Here is a 21045-nt window from a genome sequence, read left to right on the forward strand (position 1 = left end):
TATTATATCAACGGGCTGCTTATGCCTTATCCGCCGTAACATCATGACTACTGATTTTCAGTGACCGAATCATTCAATGGTGCTGAAAGTTTTTCTTTAAGTAGTGCTTTGGAAATTCAATTACAGGACTTTTTTCCATTATTCAAAAGACAGTGCATGGTCTGGGCAGTTGTGGTATTTTGTAGAGCTGGAAGATAATCCCGAAGTATAAAAGAAATAGCATGGAGTATATCATGAGCATCATGGAGTAAGTACGGTAGATGGTTCACGCAGAGAAAAATACTAATGCAGACGGCAAATGTGAATTGTTTTTCTGCTGTGACATTCTATGATCTATGAAGTTGAAACTGCATTTTTTTTTAAACTTGTCATAGAGCTGAGAGCATTGGGGCGGGGGGGGGGGGGAGCAGGAAAAATGGGTAATCACAAAAAAACTGCCAGACTCTATTACATGGATGACATATTTGTACGAATGATATCCTTCAATTTTTATTGCCGCCAAACACCGGGGTGTCGCTCCACGGCTGCTGATCAGAAAAACAGCAGGGAAGTCGTTCGAAAACAAACCCGGAGTATTTCTCAGGAACAACCAGAAATTTCTGAGAAGAGGAGAAAGAATATCCACTGTAGGCAGACTCACGTGCTGCAGTTAGTCAGTGTGATTTTTTTTCCCAGCTTTGCCACTTCATTACTACATCATATCAGGAATTTCTCAGGGCATTTGTCCTCGGCTTGACTATCTTTAGCTGCTTCATCATTGACAATTCCTCCATCTTAAAGTCTGAAGTGGGGATGTTCACTAATGATTGCAGTGTATTCAGTTCCATTCGCTACTCATTTCAAGAAGTGGTCCACACTCACATACAGCAACAAGTTTGGGCTTGGGATAAGTGGCAAGTAACATTCTTGCCACAGATGTGCCTGACAATGATTATATCTACAAAAGAGTCCATCTCCCCTTGGAATTCAAGGGTTTGATCATCATTAAATCCCCCATCAACATTTTTGAGATCACACTGACCAAAAATTTAACCTAATTACAATGGCCACAAGTTAGAAGGTGAATATTGACTATTGACTCAGCTTCTAATTCTCCAAAGCCTTTCCACCATCTGCAAGGCACAAGCTAGGACTGTGGTGGAATACTCTCCATCCACTCAATGAGTGCAGCAGCAGCAACACACAAAGATTTGCTACAATCTTCAGCCAGAAGTACCAAGTGGATGGTCCATCTCGGAGCCCACTGGAAGTCCCCAGCTAGTCTTCAGCCAAATTGATTCACTCCATGTGGTATCAAGAAATGATTCAAGGCACTGGATACTGCAAAGGCTATGGTCCTGACAATATTCCAGCAATAGCACTGAAGACTTGTGCTCCAGAACTTTCCGCACTCTAGCCAAACTGTTTGAACTACAACACCGGCCTCTACCAGCCCAGGATACGACCTGCACACAAAATGCTGGACAATTCCAACCAAACCAATTACCACCCCATCAGTCTACTCACAGTCATCAACAAAGTGATGGAACGGATCATCGACAGTGCTATCAATTGGCAGTTGCTTAGTAACAACCCTGCCTGCTGATGTTTCATGAAACTGTCCACTATTCAAAGAACATCAAGGATGGCAGAACCAACTCTTGGCCTCTCTTTCTTTTCACCATTACCTGTTTTCTTAAACCACCCTACCTTGCTTCTTCCACCATCTCCATCAATAAGTATAACAAGCTCTTAGATATTTGTGTTACAAAGCTAAAGACATCGCAATAAACCATCTCTGCTGCTTCTCTCCCTTCTCCTATCCACTGGGCCAAACTTCCACAAAGGTTGCCCTCTGCCCAAACTCTAAGCTTGCATTTATCTCCAGTTTCTCTCCTCACACATGCCCTTGCCAAGTTCATCTTGTTGATTCAACCCATCTCTTGCATTCTAGACCTTATTGCTACTGAGCTAATGATCTCTGAGCGGGTACTCAGCATACTAAAAGGGGCAGATAACTAGACAGACGTCATTGTCCACATTGGTGCAAATGACGTAGGAAGAGCAGGGAGGTCCTGCGAGAGTAATTCAGGGAGTTGGATAGTAGGCTAAAAAGCAGGGCCTCTAGGATAGCTATCTCTGGACTACTCCCAGTGCCAAGTGCTAGTGAGGCTAGGAACAGGGAGATTGTACAACTTAATGCATGGCTAAAGGACTGATGCAGGAGGGAGGGTTTCAAATTCGTGGATCACTGGGAAGCCTTCAAGAGAGGATGGCACCTGTACAAGGAGGATGGTTACACCTTAACTGGAAGGGCATGAATATCCTGGCTGGGAGTTTTGCTAGTGTGGTTCGGGTGGGTTTAAACTAATGTGGCAGGGGGGTGGGGATCAAAACAATAGGTCAATAAGCATAGAGGCTGGGGATGAGCTTGGGGCCAGGACAAGGCTGTCTAAGAGCAAGTGCATTCTGGGGGAGGATGACCACAGTGGGCCTGGAGTGCATCTGCTTCAATGCAAGGAGCGTAATGGGCAAGACAGACGAACTTAGAGCCTTAATGCTTGCGCGGAACTTGGATGTGGTTGCAGTGACGGAGACTTGGTTAAAAGGAGGACAGGACTGGCAGCTGAATATTCCGGGGTATGTGTTTTAGGGGCGACAGAGAAGGGGCTAGAAGAGGTGGGGGAGTAGCAATACTGGTTAGGAGCATATTACAGCGATACAGAGGGAGGACAATTTAGAAGGGTTGTGTAACGAGTCACTGTGGGTGCAGCTCAAAAACAGGAAGGGCGCAGTCACTATGCTGGGGGTATACTACAGGCCTCCCAAACAGCCCATGGGAAGTTGAGGAACGGGTATATAAGGAGATTCTGGATAGGTGCATAAAAAAAAGGGTAGTTGTACTGGGAGATTCAATTTCCCTTGTATAGACTGGAAATCGCTTAGGGCTGGGAGGCTGGATGGGGAGGAATTTATAAAATGCGTACAGGAAGGTTCTTTGGAACAATATGTGGATAGTCCAACTGGAGAGGGGGCTATACTGGACCTAGTACTGGGGAATGAGCCTGGTCAGGTCGTCAAAGTTTCAGTAGGGGAACAAGTGACCGATAGTGACCACAATTCTATAAACTTTAGGATAATAACAGAAAAAGATGAGTGTTGTCCAATGGTAAGGTGCTGAATTGGGCGAAGGCTAACTACACCCAGATTAGGGAGGATTTGGTGGCTGTTGATTGGGAGAGGCTGTTCGAGGGTAAATCCACATCTGGAATGTGGGAGTCTTTTAAAGGAGCAGTTGATAAGGCTCAGGACAGGCAGATGCCTACAAAAAGGAAGGATAGGAAAGGCAAGATTTGAGAGCCGTGGATAACCAGGGAAATCGTGGATCTAATCAAAAAGGAAAAAAGATGCATACGTAAGGTCCAGGCAGCTAAAAACAGATGGAACATTGAGGGAACACAGGGAAAGCAGAAAAGAGCTCAAACAGGGAATTAGAAGAGCAAAAAGGAGTCACGAAATGGCCTTGGCAGTCAGGATTAAGGAGAATCCTAAAGCATTTTATACATGCATTAGGAACAAGAGGGTTGTCAGGGAAAGGATCGGACCTCTCAGGGACAAAGGAATTGGAATTATGCTTAGAACCCGAAGAAGTAGGTGAGATCCCAAATAAATACTTTGCATCAGTATTCACAAAGGAAAGGGACATGTTGACTGGTAGTGTCTCAGATGTGTTGACTCATTAGAAAAAATCTCAATTACAAGGAAGGAAGTGTTAGGTTTTTTAGGAAACATCAAGACAGACAAATCCCCAAGGCCTGATGGCATCAATCCTAGACTGCTCAGGGAGACAAGGGATGAAATTACTGGGCTTCTAAAAGAAATCTTTGTCTCCTCGCTGGACACAGGTGAGGTCCCAGAGGATTGGAGGATAGCAAATATGGTCCCGTTATTTAAGGAGGGTAGCAACGATAACCCGGGTAATTATAGGCCGGTGAGCTTGACGTCCGCGGCAGGGAAGCTGATGGAGAGGATTCTCAGAGATAGGATATATGTGCATTTAGAACGGAATAATCTCATTAGCATGGTTTTGAACGAGGGAGGTCATGCCTCACAAACTTGGTTGAGTTTTTTTGAGAAAGTGACAAAAACGATTGACGAGGGAAGGGCCGTAGATGTCGTCTATATGGATTTTAGTAAAGCGTTTGACAAGGTCTCTCATGGCAGGCTGGTGCAAAAGGTTAAATCTCATGGGATAATAGGTGAGCTAGCTAGATGGGTGGAGAACTGGCTTGGCCATAGAAGACAGAGGGTAGCAGTGGGGAGGTCTTTTTCCAGTTGGAGGTCTGTGACTAGTGGTGTTCTGCAGGGTTCTGTACTGGGACCTCTGCTGTTTGTGATATATATAAATGATTTGGAAGATGTAGTGGTGTGATCAGTAAGTTTGCGGATGACACAGATTGCTGGACTTGCGGATAGTGATGAACATTCTCAGAATACAGCAGGATATAGATAAGCTAGAAAATTGGGTGGAGAAATGGCAGATGGAATTTAATCCAGATACATGCAAAGTGATGCATTTCGGTAGATCTAATGCAGGGAGGAGCTATACAATAAATGGCAGAACCATCAGGAGTACAGACACACAGAGGGACCTGGGTGTGCAAGTCCACAGATCCCTAAAGGTGGCAGCGCAGATGGAGAGGGTGGTGAAGGAGGCATATGGCATGCTTGCCTTTATTGGACAGGGCATAGAGTATAAAAGTTGGCATATGATGTTGCAGCTATATATAACGTTGGTTAGGCCACATTTGGAATACTGTGTCCAGTTCTGGTCGCCACACTACCAGAAGGGTGTGGAGGCTTTGGAGAGAGTACAGAAAAGGTTTATTAGGATGTTGCCTGGTATGGAGGGTCTTAGTTATGAGGAGAGATTGGGCAAACTGGGGTTGTTCTCCTTGGAAAAATGGAGGATGAGGGGTGACCTAATAGAGGTGTATAAAATTGTGAAGGGCATAGATAGGGTGAACAGTGGGAAGCTTTTTCCCAGGTCAGAGGTGACGAACACAAGGGGGTCACAAGTTCAAGGTTAAGGGGGCAAGGTTCAACACAGATGTCAGATCTGTGTTTAAAAGGCGAAAAGCTGCAGCACGCTATGCTGCAGAGGGACCTGGGGGTCCTTGTGCATGAGTCGCTAAAACCCAGTCTGCAGGTGCAGCAGTTGATCAAGGCGGCGAATGGAATGTTGGCCTTTATAGCGAGGGGGATTGAATATAAAAGTAGGGAGGTCTTGCTGCAACTGTACAGGGTACTGGTGAGGCCGCAGCTGGAGTACTGTGTGCAGTTTTGGTTGCCGCACTTGCGAAAGGATATATTGGCCTTGGAGGGAGTGCAGAAGAGGTTCAGTAGGCTGATACCAGAGATGAGGGGGTTGGACTATGAAGAGAGAATAAATAGACTAGGTCTGTACTCGTTGGAGTTTAGAAGGATGAGGGGGGATAGAGACGTACAAGATAATGAAGGGGATGGATAGGGTAGAGGTAGAGAGATTCTTCCCGCCTAGAAAGGATAGCAGGGCTAGAGAGCACAGCCTCAAGATAAGGGGGGGGGGGTCAGTTTAGATCAGAGTTGAGGAGGAACTTCTTCACTCAAAGGGTGGTGAATCTCTGGAATTCTCTGCCCTTTGAAGTGGTGGACGCTCTCTCGCTAAATATATTTAAGTCACGGGTAAATAGGTTTTTGATAGACAAGGGAATTAAGGGTTATGGGGAAAAAGTGGGAAAGTGGAACTGACCCACTTCAGATCAGCCATGATCTTATTGAATGGCGGGGCAGGCTCAAAGGGCTAGATGGCCTACTCCTGCTCCGATTTCTTATGTTCTTATGTCAGGCGATGTATTTTACAGAGGGTGGTGGGCGCCTGGAATGCGCTGCCAAGCAAGGTGGTTGAGGCGGACACGCTAGGATTGTTTAAGTCTTATCTAGGTAGCCACATGAACAGATTGGGAATGCAGGTGTACAAACGAATGGTCTAGTTGGGCGCATGAGCGGCGCAGGCTTAGAGGGCCGAAGGGCCTGTTCCTGTGCTGTACTATTCTTTGATCACCCAACTTACCTTCCTGACTATTATGAAGTTATTAACAATTCCCTCTCCTTCAAATCTGCCAACATTAATTTTCTCCTCAAAACACCAGCACTTGCTCCCTCTACCCCAAAACACATGTGCATCGCAAACCTTCTCAAATCCATGCCCAGCTTCCTTGGAACTCCTTGTTGGATCTTTCTGCTCCAGTCATAGCACTGAAATGGCTCTTCCTTAAGTTGTAAACAACAACATAGCCGTGTGACATAGGCAAACAATTACCCCTCGTCCTCCTTGACCTGTGTGCAGTCTTTGACATGGTTACCCATGAAATCCTACTCCAGTGGATCTCCATTCATCTTGCTTGGTTTCATTTGTATTTATCCTTTTGTAACCAGAGAATTATCTGTAAAGGTATCTCTTCTCACTCCTGTACAATCACTACAGGTGTGCCTCAAAGCTCTATCCTCAGTGGTGACATCATCCAAAATCACAGCATCGATAACTGTATGAACATCAATGATAGCCAGCACTGCTTTGCCTCCATTTATCCCAATACCTCCTTTATCTCTAAATTTATTACTTTGTCAGAGATCAAGTATTGGATGAGCAGAAATTTTCTCGAATTAAATACTGGAAGCCTTAGGGTATAGCCACAGACTCCAATCCCTTACCACTCAGCACTCAGAGGTGAAAACAGACTAGTGCCTCAATGCTATATCTGACGCCAAGGTAAGCTTCTAATAACACAGAACACCATCATCCACACCACCTGGTCCTAACTCCATAACATTGCTGGACTTCAATCTTATCTCAGGTTATCTAGTGCTGAAATTCTCATCTGCACCTCTGTCACTTGCAGTATTAGAGTCATAGCCACAGAGTGAAAGAGCCATGAAACAGGCCTTTTGGCTCACCATGTCTATTCCAACCATCAAATACCAATCGAGGCTAATTCCATTTACCAGCACTTGTACCATAGTTTACTATGCCTTGGTGACTTAAGCGCTTGTCCAGATGCTTCTTAAATGGTGTGAGAGTATCCCCTCCACCACCCTCTCAGACAGCTTGTTCCATATTTCCACTATGTTCTGGGTGAAAAAAACGTTTCCTCAGATCCTCTGCATTCCACTAAACCTCTGCGTTTAGCAAATTGTGATCTATTGAGCATTTGACTTTAACTGCTGCATCACTGGTGACCATACTTTCAGCTACCAAGGTCCTAAGTTTTGGAATTCATTTTCTATCCCACATAAACTAACTTTTCCTCCTTTAGTGCTTCTTAAAAACTGCTTTCTTTGGCCAAGCTTTTAGTTATCCAGCCTAATATCTGCTTAACTGGCCCAATATCAAACTTTGTTTCTTTATGCTTCTGTGATGCGTCTTGGGATGGTTTATTATGTTAACGGCACTATATAAATGCAAGTTGTTGTCGTCATCGCACAGGTGCGTAGCATTTCTGCAACATGTTGATCTTCCTCAAAAAAGTAAGAAACTTTACAATAAACTGCATTTAATTTTACAATAGAAGAAATTTTACATTGCTTACCATTCTGTTGGCATTGTTGAGAAACTACCATCTGCAACGACAAGGAAAAGAGTACAAGCATTAGACTAGAACCTACAGGAACACAAGACGATGCCTTTCTAATGTAACAGTGTAAAACATCATACAAAAAATTCAACAGATTTCTTGCATTTCCTGAATGCTTCCCAAATTGCAACGGATGAAAAATTACTCTACAATTATTTCATTTCAGAGTACAGTCATAGAATCATAGAAAAGAACCATTGAATTCCTACAAAATTCAGTGATTCTTCACTTGTTTGAGTTTGCACTGACTTTCTGACAGAGTATCCCACCCAGGCCCTATCCCAGTACTCCACATATTTGCACTGCTAATCCCCTTAGCCGACACATCGTGGGACAATAAGGGACAACTTAGCATGACTAATCCACCTAATCGCCACATTTTTGGACTATGAGAGGAAATCAGAGCACCTGGAAGAAACCCATGCAGACACGTGGAGTACATGCAAACGCCACACTGTCACCCAAGACCCAAATTGAACCTGGGTCTCTAGCACCAAGACAGCAGTGCTAACCACTGTGCCACCGTGTCGTCCTAGGAGGAGGAACAAAAACAAAAAAAGTAAAACCTCCACTGTACTTCACCTTTACTAAGGCTAAACCAGTTATTTCGTACCACCCTTACTAATTAAATTACTGTAACAGAGTAAAATTGTTTTATGAAACTTGGAATCTTAGATTTAAGTCAGATGTAATTCATTCCAAATTCAGAATGCTGATTTGAACCACAATATTCCTGGTTTATTACAAATAAAATATTTGAATTAATATTTAAATTAACAATGTCACATTCTGGGACCCCATAAATATACCTTGTACACAATTTACATTTTTGATATTTAGGTAATATTGCACCTGCAATTTTAAAATAACTGGGAAACCAGCAGCATTTACTAATATTGGTTTCAGCAAGCATGCTAGAATCCAATTTCTTTTTTCATCCTCATTATCCGACATGAAAGGTAATGTTTTCACCCATTTTGTCTGTCAACAAAGTATTTCAAAAACTAAATACATGGATTTCAATTAAGTATACATATACGTTGTGGTCCAAGAATGAACTGATTAATTTTTGACGAAGATGCAGATCCAGATCTTGGATTTTTTTTTAAAAGGAGCCTTTAACATTGGTAGATAGGGCAAATAGGCTTTAAAAATGTTGTGGGTTGTTTTATTCAGAATGTTGTGGATTATTTCAGCTGCTGGGATAGAATTTAATGCAGCTTTCAAGATGTGAGCAGAGTTTTCAGAGCAGATTGTTGAATTGGGATTGGCTTCAAGTATGATGGCAGTCCTGATTTTTTTTCAGTATTGCAGTTACAGAACATCAACCAGGCAGGGAAAAACCTCAAAGAACTACGTAATGGTAATAGCAATAGTACTGAGCTAATACAGCGTGACAGAGGTATGTGTTCTACTGAATGACCTCTTCGCTTAATTGTTATAAATCTATTAAGTCAGTCAATCACCAAATACCCACTTATCAGAAACGTCAAATGGGCATGACTTTATTATTCAGAGTACAATGAAACACCAAGAATAACAAAATAAATTACATACCTGACCCTCAATTTCAGACTTGCCAGCAACTTGCTGTAAACCTATATTATCAGTAGAGCATCTTTCTCCTGTTTCTTCAGCGAGCATATCCTCTGCTTTATCCATTATGTCTTTCATTTGTTCAATGAAAATCTCCTTCTCAATTTCCAATATAAAATCATTATCTACCTATTTAAAAATGAAAAAGTATTTTTAAAAATTATTTGTTCTTTTTCATTTGATAAAAGTTGTTTGATTAAAATCCAAATGATACATTTTCACCAATTTCTTTAACCTATAAAAACTTACCATATAATTTGCTATTTCATCTGGTGCGTCGCCATCCAAATCAAATCTAAAGGTTACCATTTTGTGATTATGCGTTTCCAGTTGGCATTCGACCATCTTATCTCCTACATTTGACACCTGTAAGGAAGTAAATATTAGTTGTGCTTTGAAGACAATTAAAGTTACTAATTGTCAAGCTTTTTAAATGCTCACATTAAGAAGTGTCAGCTTTGGTTTACTGGCTCTTTCCTGACGTGAACGAGTGCGTGTAGACCTCTTGTGATGCTTTCTTGAACTTTTGCCCTCCTGTTTCCCACTGGCGTGAATTCCTTCATATCCATCACTCATCTCTTTTCCGGAAGCAGCATCAGAACATATACTGTTTGGGGACAAATAATCACAAAAATGCACAAAATTAAGGCCATGTACACTGCAGAGACTTGAATCTAATTCCAGGTTTCACCATTCTTATTTTGTTTATACTTTGTTTAACACAAAGCTACTTAGCTAGGATTCCTGAAGAGAAGTCAGGATTCCATTTAGTACCCATTTAATGGTTAAAAACAGATAAGCATTCCAGTTTCCTTATTTGCAAGGAAACATGAAATGTTCGCTCTTTCTTTGTTAGACTGTTCTTTGATATAACCAAGTGGGATAACCCATCTCACTGAATAAATATTAATCAGAATTTCAGGCTAAGAGTTGAAATTAAGTAAACTGAATAGAAAAACTCCCTTAGACTACTCCTTTTAAAGAATTTGAATGTGTTAAGAATTTGAATGTGTTGCCTGCAGAAGGCAGAGAGTGGTTGTGGATGGGTCTTTTTCTGAATGGAGGTCAGTCACCAGTGGAGTGCCCCAGGGATCTGTTCTAGGACCCTTGCTGTTTGTCATTTTCATAAGTGACCTGGATGAGGAAGTGGAAGGATGGGTAAGTAAGTTCGCTGATGACACGAAGGTTGGTGGTGTTGTGGATGGTCTGGAAGGATGGCAAAAGTTGCAGCAGGACATAAATAGGATGCAGGACTGGGCGGAGAAGTGGCAGATGGACTTCAACGCGGATAAATGCGTAGTCGTCCATTTTGGCAGAACCAACGGGATGAACCAGTACACTATCAAGGGCAGGAGTCTTGGTAGTGTTGAGGAGCAGAAGGATCTTGGGGTCCGGGTCCACAGGACTCTTAAATCGGCCTCGCAGGTGGAAGAGGTGGTCAAGAAGGCGTATGGTGTACTGGCCTTCATAAATCGAGGGATTGAGTTTAGGAGTCGGGAGGTAATGCTGCAACTTTATAAGACCCTTGTCAGGCCTCATTTGGAGTACTGTGCGCAGTTCTGGTCGCCTCACTATAGGAAAGACGTAGAAGCTATTGAAAGGGTACAGAGGAGATTTACAAGGATGTTGCCTGGACTGGGAGGCACGCCTTATGAAGTTAGGTTGAGGGAACTGGGTCTGTTTTCCCTGGAGAGATGTAGGTTGAGAGGCGACCTGATAGAGGTTTATAAAATGTTGAGAGGAATAGATAGGGTGGATTCTCAGAGGCTATTTCCCCGGGTTGAAATGGTCGCTACGAGAGGACACAGGTTTAAGGTGCGGGGAGGCAAGTACAGAAGTGATGTTAGGGGTAAGTTTTTCACTCAGAGAGTGGTGAGTGAATGGAATCGGCTGCCGTCAGTGGTGGTAGAGGCGAACTCGCTGGGGTCTTTTAAAAGACTTCTGGATGAGTATATGGGGTTTTATGGGATTGGGGGTTATAGATAGGTGTTGATGTGATCGGCGCAACTCGTGGGCCGAAGGGCCTGTTTGTGCTGTAGTGTTCTATGTTATTACAGTACATGTAACATTACTTACTTATCGTAACAGCCACCACATGTTGCTGTCTGTTGTTTATCTTGTTGAGGATGACTCTCCTGTTTATAAAAACAGCCTTTTAACACAATTCAAAAACTCAAACAATCTAAATAGTCATAGAACTTCAGTAATTCTTGTTGTTAAAGTAGAGAAAGGATCATTAAAGGCGAGTGTTTTTAATAACGTTAGTACTTTAAGATAAGTTATGTTTTCACAATTCAGTTGAAGTCCAAACAAGAAAACATAAGAACTAGGAGCAGGAGTAGGCCATCTGGCCCCTCGAGCCTGCTCTGCCATTCAATAAGATCATGGCTGATCTTTTTGTGGCCTCAGCTCCATTTATCCGTCCACTCGCCATAGCCCTCAATTCCTTTACTGTTCAAAAATTTATCTTTGTCTTGAAAACATTCAGTGAGGTAGCCTCAACGGCTTTACTAGGCAGGAAATTCCTCAGATCACAACCCTTTGGGTGAACAAGTTCCTCTTCAACTCATTCCTAAGTCTGCTTCCCCTTACTTTGAGGCCATGCCCCCTAGTTCCAGTTTCACCCGCCAGTGGAAACAACCTCCCTAGTTCTATTTTATCTATTCCCTTCATAATTTTATGTTTCTGTAAGATGCCCCCATTCTTCTGAATTCCAATGAGTATAATCCCAGTCTATTCAGTCTCTCCTCAAGCCAACCCTCTCAACTCTGGAATCAATCTAGTGAATCTCCTCTGCACCCCCTCCAGTGCCAGTATATCCCTTCTCATGTAAAGGAGATGAAAACTGTACACAGCAGTCTAGGTGTGGTCTCACCAGCACCTTATACCACTGCAACATAACCTCCCTACTTTTAAATCCATCCCTCTAGCAATGAAGGACAAAATTCCATTTGCCTTCTCAATTACCTGCTGCATCTGCAAACTAACTTTTTGTGATTCATGCACAAGGACACCAGATCCCTCTGCACAGCAGAATGCTGCAATTTTTTACTATTTAAATAATAGCCCATTTTGCTGTTATTTCTACCAAAATGAGCAACCTGGCATTTACGAAACAAATTGCAGACTAATTAATAATTTCCAACAAGTACTAATTTTCAGCAAGGCGGCCACAAGTATTAAAAGCATGTTTCACCATGGGAAGAAAGGATCTGAAAAATGGGAACTTCAGCATCCATTAATATCTCCAAGGAAGGGATCATTTGATCATTTCTCCAGTAATGATGCAAGTAAAAATGAACAAGTGCAAGCATTCACAGCAGAACATTTGCCACCATATGAAACAGAATATAGCTTATTTGCACCATTGCATCACCTAGAAATAATGGCAAGGTGTTACACAAAAGGTTATTGCACAAGTTAAGGGTTACAGATTTGTGGGTAATATATAAATAAGGATAAAGGAAAGGTTAGAGGACAGAAAACAGCACGAATAAGTAGATTATTTTCAGGTTAGCTGACTGTTACTAGTGGAGCAGAGTGGAGTCAGTTCTCAGCCTCAGCTATTTACAATTTACAGGCTGAAACGGAGATTTTTAAGGGAATGAGGCAGGAAAGCAGAGGTGAAGTTGAGGAACAGCCCTGATCTTCTTTACTGACAGAGCATGCTCAAAGGGCCATATGGCCTACTTCTGCTTCTACTTCATTTGTTTTTAAATAGCTAATTGCGAATTGCACTTTAAAATTGGTTTCTCCAATAACAAAACTTAGACGTACGCTTTGAGAACCATCAGTAGAGATCTGCAATGTTGACAAAGGAGCTTCTTTGTTCTGCTGGTTTAACGACTGAGGGATATTGACTTGCATTGGCATTGTTTGTTGCACTGACTGTGGGATTTCACTGGATTGCACTTGTGTTCGTTGTTCAGTGTAGAAGGTGCCAGTTGCTGGAATAATTTCAGCCAGAGGTGGTGGCAAAGCTAAAGGCTGCCCTGGTACAATTGTTATTTGATGCCTTTGTGGTGGATCTCCTATTTCAATCGAATAGTGAACTGAAACTTGTGGAATGAACATCTGCAAATAAGTTTCATTTTTTATTAGTCAATGTATTTCAACAAAGATATACACGATCTGAAGTCAATATATTTCATTGAATAAATTTGTTCCTAAGTGGTATTGTTACAGAACCCAACAAAATTTAGAATCCAAAAACAGAATTCTGAATCTTAGCAGATTCTCATCCTAATAAGAACATAAGAACATAAGAAATAGGAGCAGGAGTAGGCCATCCAGCCCCTCGAGCCTGCCCCGCCATTCAATAAGATCATGGCTGATCTGTCGTGGCTCAGTTCCACTTTCCCGCCCTCTCCCCATAACCCTTAACCCCCTCGCTTATCAAAAACCCATCAACCCGTGTCTTAAAAATGTTTAGCGAGGTAGCCTCCACCACTTCAACGGGCAGAGAATTCCAGAGATTCACCACCCTTTGAGTGAAGAAGTTCCTCCTCAACTCCGTTCTAAACCGCCCCCTTTATCTTGAGGCTGTGCCCCCTAGTCCTACTGTCCTTTCTGAGCGGGAAGAGTCTCTCCACCTCTATCCTATCCATCCCATTCATCATCTTATACGTCTCAATGAGATCTCCCCTCATTCTTCTAAACTCTAACGAGTACAAGCCTAGTTTATTCAGCCTCTCCTCATAGCTCAACCCCCTCAACTCCAGCATCAGCCTAGTAAACCTCCTCTGCACTCCCTCCAAAGCCAAAATATCCTTGTGCAAGTACGGCGCCCAAAACTGCACACAGTACTCCAGCTGCGGCCTCACCAATGCCCTATACAGCCGCATCAAGACCTCCCTACTTTTATATTCAATCCCCCTCGCTATGAAGGCCAGCATCCCATTCGCCTTCCTGACCACCTGCTGCACCTGCAAGCTGGGTTTTTGCGACTCATGCACAAGGACCCCGAGGTCCCTCTGCACCGTCGCCCGCTGCAGTTTTTCTCCACGTAAGTAATAATCCTTCCTACCATTATTCCTACCAAAGTGGACCACCTCGCACTTGCCAACATTAAATTCCATTTGCCAGTTCCTGGCCCATTCGCCCAGCCTATCTAGATCCTTCTGTAGACTCTCCACACCCTCCGCACAATTTGCCGTTCCACCAATCTTGGTGTCATCAGCAAATTTCGACACCATACACTCGGTTCCCTCCTCCAGATCATCTGTGTAAATGGTAAATAGCTGAGGCCTCAGCACCGACCCCTGGGGCACTCCACTAGTCATCATCCGCCAATCCGAATAGCACCCATTGACCCCCACTCTCTGCCTCCTATTTGACAACCAATCCTCTATCCATGCTAACACCCTACCTCCAACTCCATGTCCCCTGACCTTCTGCAATAACCTTGTGAGGTACCTTGTCAAACGCCTTCTGAAAATCCAGAAAGACCACATCCACCGGCTCTCCTCTATCCACCGCCCTAGACACATCCTCATAGAACTCCTCATTTAGTTTAAGCCTCAGTAAACATAAACATATTTACATTTCTTCAATTCTGTCATTTTATATGTTGTAGCTTCTAAAAATGCTCCGGTTTCAGATTTTTTTGCACATTTCTGCAAAGTAGCCTTACATGGAATTTTTAATGAAGGGTCATCAGGTTTGATCATTTTCAGTAGTACCTCTGATACCAGTCTACTAGTTGTCAGAAGTTCTCCATTAAGTTGAGGAAGTTTTGCCCGTGAATTTATTTATTGCATGAGAATCCACCATACATTGCCCATCTCTAATTTCCCTTAACGTGGTGGCACTGATCCACCTTCTTGAACCACAACTCAGGTAACAATACTCTCTCAGTGCTGTTAGGTAGGGAGGAAGAAGAAATATTGATTCATTTCCAAGTTAGGATAGTGTGAGACTGGAGGGGAACTTGCAGGTGATGATTCTCCCATGCAACTGCTGTCTTGTCCTTCTAATCATTAAAGGTCATGGATTTGGATGGTTTTATTGAAGAGGCCTTGATGAGTTGATGCAGTGCATCTTGTAGATGGCACATACTGCAGCCAAAGTGCAAGAGTGGTAGAGACAGTGAATGTTTAAGTTGGTGTATGGGGTACAGAATATGGTGCATTAGGTGGACTGCTTTGGCCTGGATGGTGAAGACCCTCTTGAAATGATATTGGAGCAGCACTCATCCAGATACATGGAGAGTACTCCATTACACTCTTGACTCATGCCTTGTAGATGGCAGAAAGGCTTTGTTGAATTTGTGGGAAGAGTCCAGTCTTTGACCTGTTTCAGCAGCCATAATGTGTGTGTGGTTGTCCAGTTAAGCTTCTGGTCAATGGTGAGCCCCTCCCACCTTACCCTGATGGTTGATGGGGGATCAAACACTGGTAATTTCATTGAATGTCACAGGAAGATGGTTAGATTATCACTTGCTGGAGATAGTCGTTACCTGGCACTTGTGCAGGCACACTATCAGCTTATGCTTTAAAGTTGCCCAGGTCTTGCTGCAAGTATGTATGGTTGCTTCATTATCTGAGGAGCTAGAAATGAAACTGGACACAGTGGAATCATTAACAAATATCCCCAGTTTTGATTTCATAATTTTGTTTTCAAGGAGGAGGAATTAGATATAGCTCTTGGGGCAAAAAAGATCAAAAGACAGGAGGGGAAGGCAGGATCATGCCATTGAATTGAGGGACCAGCCATGACCATAATGAATGTTGGAGCAGGCTTGAAGGGCCAAATGGACTGCTCCTGCTCTCTATGTCTCAATGTTTCAATGACAGAAGAATAGTCATTGACAAAGTGGTTGCCAAAAGAAGTCTGGCAGGCATGACTTGGACTGTGGTGATTAACCTTCAACAACCACAATCATCTCCCATTGTGATACATATGGCTGCAGGCAGTGAAGAATTCTTCCTTCGATTCCCATAAAGTTCAATTTCACAGAGGCTCTTTGATGTTATACTTGGTTAAATGCTGCCTTGATGCGAAGTGACAGTCACTCAAGTCATCTCTTTTGTCCATGTTTGGACCAAGGCTGTACTGAGGTCTGGATTGTAGTCCTGGCAGAATCCAAACTGAAGTGGTGTTTTATAGCATAGCCAATGATACCTTCCATCATTTTGCTGATGATTGAGAGTAGACTGATGGGACAGCAACCAATAGGATTGAATTTGTTCTGATTTTTGTCAACTGGACAAATCAAAGCACTCTACTCATTGTCAAGCTGAGACCATTGTTGCAGCTGTATTGGTGAAACTTGTCTATAAGAGCAGCAAGGTCCACAGCACTGGTCAGAAGCATTATGGCTGGAACGTTGTTGGGGCTTAGACCTTTGCTGTACTCAGCGTGCTCAACCACATCTTGATATCACATGGAATGAATCAATTTGGCTGAACACTAGCTTCAACGATAGTGGGGATTTCAGGAGGCTTAGGTGGATCACCCACGCAGCATTTCCGGCTGAAGGCAAATGTGAATACCTCAGCTCTTGCACACTTGTGCAAATTCAAAAGTTCAATTTGTGCAACACAAAGCTTGGGTTAGTCGCCATTTAAACTGATCTAAATCCATACTCCAATGTAATACTGAGGTCATGCTGCACTGCTGCAGGTGCTAAGTTTCTGATAGAGATTAAACTATAACCCTTTGCATTTTCAAATAAAAATAAACTATAAAGCAATATTCTAAGAGTAGGGAAATTCTCCTGTGCCCTGTTTAATAATTATCCTTCAATCAACATGACAAAAACATGTCGGAATTTTCCGATGTCTCACACCCTCCACTGCTGCCAATGAGAATGGGGAATTTGGCGCTTAGCCAAATCTCCATTCACAGCAGCAGAGCCAGAGAATTCCAGCCGTAGACAAGGTTGGAGAATCTTGGCCAGAATATCTGATGAGTTATTTCATAACTGTTTGTGGAATATGGTTGCACATAGAAATTGGCTATATTACAACTGAGGTTATCATGTGAAAATAGTTAAGTGGCTGTCAAGCATTTTGAGACGTCCTGAGATTATGAAATGTGGTACATAAATACAAGTTCTACCTTAATGTTTTAAAAACTAGTGCTCCCAATGACCTAACCAGAACTCACATGAAACAAAGTGAAGTGGAACAGAACAGAATACAGAGAGAAACAGCAAACATTTCTGATTAGCAGTTACATACAGCCCACAAATTCCCTTTGCAAGTAGCTTCAGGTCAGGTAACTCAAATGCATCTTTCCCTTTCCTTCGTAACCCAATTTGATTAGTGTACCAACATGAGTAAAACTTTGTCACTCCATCTCACTATAGTAGTAACTAAGAGTCTCAATGGTGGATATCTGGTATTGCTTTTCGATATCATCCACCATGTAAAGAGGCCAAAACTAGGTACAACACTCTCAAGGAAGCCTAACCAAGGTCTTACGCAAGGACAGTATAGTGCCTTTTGTTTTGGATTAGATTGCACTAACTACTTGTGCAAAAAATTTGGTTAGACTCACAGCACAGGTTTTGAATCTTGAAAGATTTATGTACAACACTTAATACTTTTACCCACACTGCAGCCTTTAGTTTGAAACCTTACATAGCGTACTCGTGCTTGGCTTTGAGCCAAGCAATTTGTCTAAGACAACGTATGTCCATTTTAAATTACATTCATCCTTCCTTCCACAGCCATTCCTCTACTGCATTTAGATCACACCAATGGTTTTATTTCTCATCTAGATCTGCATAACTTTATAAATAAACTTCCAGAAATTCCCTGCAATACCTTCTGTTCAAATCATAAATAAGGATTTTCATGAACAATAATCCCCGTCACCATCCCAAAATCTGTGCAATTCCAATAGTAGTTAGTTCAGACGCAGGACCACTATCATTAATATATCTACAAGAATCCAACCAACACCTTATCCAGCCCAACATCTGCCAATCTCACAGGCCGCACTTGGAATATAGTGTTCAATTTTGGTCACCATACTACCAAAAGGATGTGGAGGTTTTGGAGAGGGTACAGAAAAAATTTATCAAGATATTGCCTGATATGGAGGGCGTTAACTATGAGGACAGGTTAGAGAAACTTGGTTTGTTCTCACTGGAACGGTGGAAATTGAGGGGCAATCCGATAGAAGTCTACAAGATTATGAGAGGTATGGACAAAATGGATAGTCAGAAGCTTTTTCCCAAGTGGAAGAATCAATTACGAAGGGGCATAGGTTTAAGGTGTGAGGGGCAAGGTTTAAAGGAGAAGTACAAGGCAGGTTTTTTTTTAACAAGAGGGCGGTGGGGTGCTTGGAACTTGCTGCCGGGGGAGATAGTGGAAGCGGATACGATAGTGACTTTCATGGGGAGTCTTGATAAATACGTGAATAGAATGGGAATGGATGGATATAGTCCCCAGAAGAATAGGGGGTTTTAGTTGAGTTGGGCAACACGGTCGGTGCAGGCTTGGAGGGCTGAAGGGACTGCTCCTGTGCTGTAATTTTATTTGTTCTTTGACTGTATACAAGTGGAAAATTCAATGGCAATAGATTGCTTCTGAAAGTCACATTCAGGAGTACCACTTCCTCAAAAATAAATTGTTCTGTAGGAACCACAAGGACAGTAATGCAAATTGTATGCATGTGTCACTGAACAGCTAAATAAACACATCTTCAATTACCTTTGCTGCATAACGAGAGAAAAAAAATAAAAATGCAAATTCCAGACATGGTAAATTAAGTTTTAAATGCAAGAGAAATCTCTCAAGTACAAAGTAACAATAGTTTGTTTGTGGATAAAAATTTATCTCACTGCAACCACTTGTTACATTGTATTCATCAGTTTTCTGACAGAAATTCTAACAGTCAACCAAAAAAACTCATCTAAAAACAAAATGAGCCTCAATAAAACGCTTAGTTATCTTCAAGTCACTTGGCAAGTAACACCATCCTAATTCTTAGAATTCTCCAACATAAACCATATCAATGTACCAGTACAGAATGTGTTTCAGCAATCACAGGTTTGACATATTACACTGCCAAGTTTCTTTGATACTATTTGAAACTCCACTTCCTATATATGCTCAGCTTTCACATCACAAAAGAATCTGAAGCACAATTCTAGTCTTTTTGCAGGTTATTTACTATCTTAAAGAAGACAACTTTCAAGAGACAATAAGTTGAAATATTTTGTAACAGAATCCTATTTATAAACTAAAGACCGCAAGAAACTACAAAAGGTCATAAATGTAGACCAATCCATCATGCAAACCAGCCATCCATTAACTCTATACTTCCCACTGCCTCGGCAAAGCCAACACAATTAAGGAGCTCACGCACCCTGGACATTCTCCCTTCCACCTTCTGCCGTTGGGAAAAAGATACAAAAGTCGAAAGTCACATACCAATCAACTCAAGAACACCTCCTTCCCTGCTGCCAGCAGACTTTTGAATAGACCTACTCTGTATTAAGTTGATCTTTCTCTACTTTCTCTACCCTAGCTATAACTGTAACACAACATCCTGCGCTCTCTCGTTTCCTTCTCTATGAACAGTGTGCTTTGTATCGTGCACAAGAAACAATACTTTTCACTGTATGCTAATACACATGACAATAATAAACTAAATTCAAATCAACATGTCGACAACATAATCTTCATGTAAAAAGGTAATGGAAAATATGCTCTTGGACACAATTAAGTCTTAGTAACTTTTAAGTACTATGTTTTCTGGTGAAACATTGTGCTTCTGACATTGCAATATTGTCACTGCGGGAACCTGGGACAATCCGCCAGTGTTGATGTCCAAAGCCGTGAATAAATATGTCCTAGTAAGGCACAGTAAAACTAGATGCAGGTGAAAATTTTCACTGCTGTGTCCAACAACTCGCCTGGCCTGGGCGTTTGGTCTTTAGGTAGTCAGAGTAAGACACTCTACTACATTTCACAGAAGTCCCTCAGTAAGAACTTCATGGGAATTGTGCAGAAGTATAAACTTCTGATAGACAACATCCTTGATCCCTGGGACCCTCCAAAACAAAAAATCTCCAACTTGAGTTAAAGTTGGATACTTCAGACTGTTCTGACTTACTTACTCGGTTAATTATCCAGGAAACATTACACAGGTAAAAATCTAGTCCAATACTGATACAAACGAACCCCTAATCACGCTCAGTGTTCTCCTACAATGCAGTTAACTGCCAACCACCAATCTTGACTGGCCCTCACACATCTACCTGCCACACACTGACCTCCCCCCTCCAACCCACCTATTCACCTTAGTTCCCCCACCCATTCATCTCACCCCCCCCTTGCCTCACTTCTTCAGCTCCCTACACATGCCTGCCAGCCCCCCCACCTACTTGCCACATTATCCCTCCCCAACCCCCATCACCTCACCGCTCCCCATTTGCCTCACCACCATGCACCCACCCACTTGTTCGCTTTCAGACATTTACACTTCAGACATTTAAACTCTTTACAGAATATGGCAGCTCGTGACGTAAAAGGGAGGAGTAACACTGCTTCCTAAGAGGTTTGCAGCACTGAGTCGGATGTGAATAATCCTCCATCAGAAGAACACTCAGAAAAATTGGAGGAAGGCAAGTGCATTTTTTTTTAAATCTGACCAGAGACAGAAATAGGGCTTCCCATCTCTGTTTTGTCTAAAAGCTTGCAACTGGATTAAGAATTTTTCTCCCCATTTCTCACAGCAACCAACCTTACTGGCTCCAAGTTAGCATTAATAACTTATGCTCAGTTTGGAACTGATTTAAAGTTATTTAGCTTAGGGTGCAGTTTAAAAGACTATCCTGGCA

The 21045-nt window shown here is 42.3% G+C and overlaps 1 protein-coding gene across 9 annotated transcripts in view; it reads right to left on the reverse strand.

Moving 5' to 3' along the window:
• Window positions 1–21045, reverse strand: part of wnk2 (WNK lysine deficient protein kinase 2) — a 193739-nt gene that overhangs the window by 62435 nt on the left and 110259 nt on the right. For 8 of the 9 annotated variants that reach the window (XM_080182377.1, XM_080182369.1, XM_080182397.1 and 5 more), the window contains 6 exons: window positions 13026–13322; window positions 11325–11383; window positions 9690–9855; window positions 9498–9614; window positions 9210–9377; window positions 7608–7638 (listed from right to left, as the gene is read on the reverse strand). In XM_080182377.1, coding sequence (XP_080038503.1) covers window positions 7608–7638; window positions 9210–9377; window positions 9498–9614; window positions 9690–9855; window positions 11325–11383; window positions 13026–13322 — 838 coding nt within the window. The remainder of the gene's footprint in view (window positions 1–7607; window positions 7639–9209; window positions 9378–9497; window positions 9615–9689; window positions 9856–11324; window positions 11384–13025; window positions 13323–21045) is intronic. The other variant, XM_080182406.1, reaches the window with a different exon arrangement.

Source organism: Carcharhinus amblyrhynchos, chromosome 3, assembly GCF_965287045.1.
Source record: "Carcharhinus amblyrhynchos chromosome 3, sCarAmb.v2.hapA, whole genome shotgun sequence".
In the NCBI taxonomy this organism is placed as follows: Eukaryota; Metazoa; Chordata; class Chondrichthyes; order Carcharhiniformes; family Carcharhinidae; genus Carcharhinus; species Carcharhinus amblyrhynchos.